The sequence below is a fragment of the Gekko japonicus genome, unplaced genomic scaffold, assembly GCF_001447785.1.
Source record: "Gekko japonicus isolate JY-2015 unplaced genomic scaffold, Gekko_japonicus_V1.1 scaffold3091, whole genome shotgun sequence".
NCBI lineage: Eukaryota > Metazoa > Chordata > Lepidosauria > Squamata > Gekkonidae > Gekko > Gekko japonicus.
Window position 1 is genome coordinate 167034 of NW_015167629.1, and position 3179 is coordinate 170212.

At 44.4% G+C, this 3179-nt stretch overlaps 1 protein-coding gene across 1 annotated transcript in view; it reads right to left on the reverse strand.

The window, feature by feature from the left end:
• Positions 1 to 379: 379 nt before the first annotated feature.
• Positions 380 to 3179, reverse strand: part of LOC107112854 (cytochrome P450 2K4-like) — a gene marked incomplete at its 5' end in the record, with an annotated part of 14051 nt that continues 11251 nt past the window's right edge. Inside the window, 3 exons of the mRNA XM_015414053.1 lie at positions 380 to 567; positions 837 to 978; positions 1338 to 1522. Coding sequence (XP_015269539.1) covers positions 380 to 567; positions 837 to 978; positions 1338 to 1522 — 515 coding nt within the window. The remainder of the gene's footprint in view (positions 568 to 836; positions 979 to 1337; positions 1523 to 3179) is intronic.

Consider the following 3179-nt stretch of genomic DNA (forward strand, 5'->3'; position numbering starts at 1 on the left):
AACAGACATCCTGTGAGGGAGGTGAGGCTGAGAGAGCTCTTTTGAGAAGTGCCCTTGAAATAATGTTGGTGGGGAGGCGCGAGGTGTGAGAGTTCCAGGCTGTCACTGTCCTTTACCAAATGCCCGGTGGAACATCTCTGCCCTGGCCCTGGCCAAGGACAGCCGGATTTCAATCAGGCCGGGAACCACCAGGAGGTTCTGATTTCCAGATCGTAATGTCTCTGATCTAGCTTGTAGGGGTTCTACAGATAGGCATATGAAACACAAATGTTTGTGACAGAGCATAGTCCGATTCTGCTGAATCTGAAATGTCCTTATTAGGCAAAAAGGTGCAGAAGAGGACGGTGGTGTGCATGGGGGAGCTAAGCATAGTTGGATGTTAAGAACGTGGCAAAGCACAGAATTGGAAGGGTATTGGAGACAGAGTTGACCCAACTCCAGGGTCCAGGTCCAAGTCTTCTTTAGACATCCCAGGGGCTGGCTGGAAAGTGAATCTCTGCAGGAGACTCGCAAAGAAGAGGAAGAGCTCCATTCTGGCCAGGGTCTCACCAGCACACACTCGCCGACCTGTGACAAGGCAGATGGGGCAGGGAAGCCCTGTTTATTAAACTTGGTTATATGGAACGGTGGCCAAAGTAATTTACCATAAATAGAAAAAATTAAACATGAAGGCAGATTAAAGTAGATAGCACCAGAATGATTAACAGTAATAAGGAGTAATGCTAGTCTTGAATGACTAAGTGAGAGATGGTCAGCTGGGACGGCGTTCTTTCGAGTCAATGGACTTGGGTATGTGATCTGTTAATTAAACCCACAATCAATCTAAAAGGAGTTACCTGCAGAGAAAGGCAGGAAGGCGTCTGTCTTGACAAACTTCCCTTCGGAATCAAGGAAGTGCTCAGGATAGAATTCAAAGGGTTTCTCCCACTTGGATTCATCGTAGAGTACAGAGTACAGTAATGGAACGATATACGTTCCCTGGAAAGGCAAAGCAATGAGTTATTAAAGAAAATTGGGATGGCCCATCAAGCACATTAACTATCCTTCAGACAAAGAAAATACCATCTTAGAAACAGAGTTAAATGAGAATTCACATGCAATGAATGCAATTTTTTTAAAAAACAGACTTAATGGACAGTGTTTTCAGAATTTGAAATTTTGGGCACAATCCAGGCAATGTCAGGCACCTCCATTGTTTCCGTTAGACAAATCTATGGGACGTAGAAGAACTTCATTAACTGGCTCTCTTATTCCATGAAACTCAATGTTGGTTGCAAAAAAAATCACAAATGTGCCCTATTCAGCTGATCAATGAATGGAAAGCAAAGAATGATCACCTTTGGAATGAAGTAGCCTCCAAGAGTAACGTCTGCTGTGGTGGCATGTGGCAAGGTGGTAGGGGCAATATTAGCAAACCTCTGAACTTCGTGAATCACCGCATCTGTGTAGGGCAGTTTTGCTCGGTGCTCAATCCGTGGCTGAGCAGATCCGATGACCTTTGTCATTTCTTCTTGCACTTTCTCTGAGAAAACAGAACATTTCCCCCCCATGAATTCAATTTCTGTTTGAGATTTTGAATTATTCCATAAATATACTGGGGCCATCTTCATTAGTGTGAATGGATCTTGCATTCTGCTCTTGGAAAAGGCCCTAGAGACAGGGATCTGGTGACGGAAGGGGCCTCCCTGTTCAGGCTTGGACTGTGATATCCAACAGACCCCGAGGGGGGAGAGAAAGAGGGTGTAACCCAGTGTTCCCTCTAAGCTGAGTTAGTGTGAACTAGCTCTCAGTTTTTGAGCCTCCAGCTCACAGATTTTTGTCTTAGGAAGGACAGCTCCAGAGAAAACTAATTGACGCAGCAGCCAAATTACTCACTCACAACTTTAATGCCAGTATCTCGCAAAGTAGATTTTTTGCTCACAAGCTTACAGGAAGCGTTGGAACCCAACTGGAAATTTTGAATTTGGGGAAGGAGGACATTAAGTGGAAGACTTCAGGGAGTAGTGATTACTCCCTGGGAATCTGATGCTGGGGCAGCAGAGTTGTTGCTTCTTGTAGGGTGTTGTTTTACTTCACAATCACAGTAAGTATCCATTTATTTGCCTGCATTGGTCTCTCACCCACAGCAACCAAAACGAAACACTCTGCTGCATGTCCTGTGAAGCCCGTCCTCTACCCTTGCTTTGGTCTTAGCCCAGAAGGACATGTTAAGGTTTTGAAGTCTTCTTGAGAATTTGGATGGGAGAGCCCATTATGAATTAGTCTCTAATATATCAAAGGACAGCTGGGAAGAACATTTTGTCAAGCTATTTAATGGTCCAAGGCAAATGCCAGAATTACCTGTGACACATTTATTAAGTGTATTGCCCACCTGGCCAATTGTTCCATCTAGTGAGAGAAAATCTCTAATCGTTGTGGTTAAGAGTGATAAGGCACCGGGGGAAAATCTTATTCCCCCAGATAGTCTTAAAGCCTTTCGAGACTGATGGGCACCCGTTCTGGCAAATATGTTTTCTCATATGAACAGAACTGGTAACTTTCCCAAAGAATGGCCATCATCCAGTATTGTTGTTGTTGTTCAGTCGCACAGTCGAGTCCGACTCTTCGCGACCCCATGGACCAGATCACGCCAGGCCCTCCTGTCTTCCGCTGTCTAACCATCTCATCCTTTGCCGTCCCCGTCTTCCTATTTATGAAAAGGGTGAAAGAAAAATCATATGCCAGCCACCTCTTTATGCAACTAGAGTAATGGGTGTCTGAGTATGCCTTGTTGGCTACAAAGCAAATTGGGTTTAGGCTAAGTTCTTCAAGTTTGGATCACTGCTTTCTGCTGAAACATTTTATAGACCTTAAAGCTGCCTTTGATTTAATCTCTCGGGAGAAAACTATGAAAGTTGAGCAGAGGCAGCTGACTACTGGAGAGCATTAAGGGACTTCATACTAACACCTTATTAAAGGTTAGACTAGGCCTAAGTGGACAGTTGTCTGACTCAGTTATAAGTTCAAAAGGGGCGCACCAAGGGTGTATTCCTGCTCCATTGCTGTATAAGCTCTGTATAAATGATATGGTAATTTCTTACAGGACCTTAGTTTTTTCCAGTTAGGCTTGGTGGTAGGGCTCTTTCAGTTCTTCTCTATGTGGATGACGCAGTGCTTATAGATCAGACACAAATTGGGCC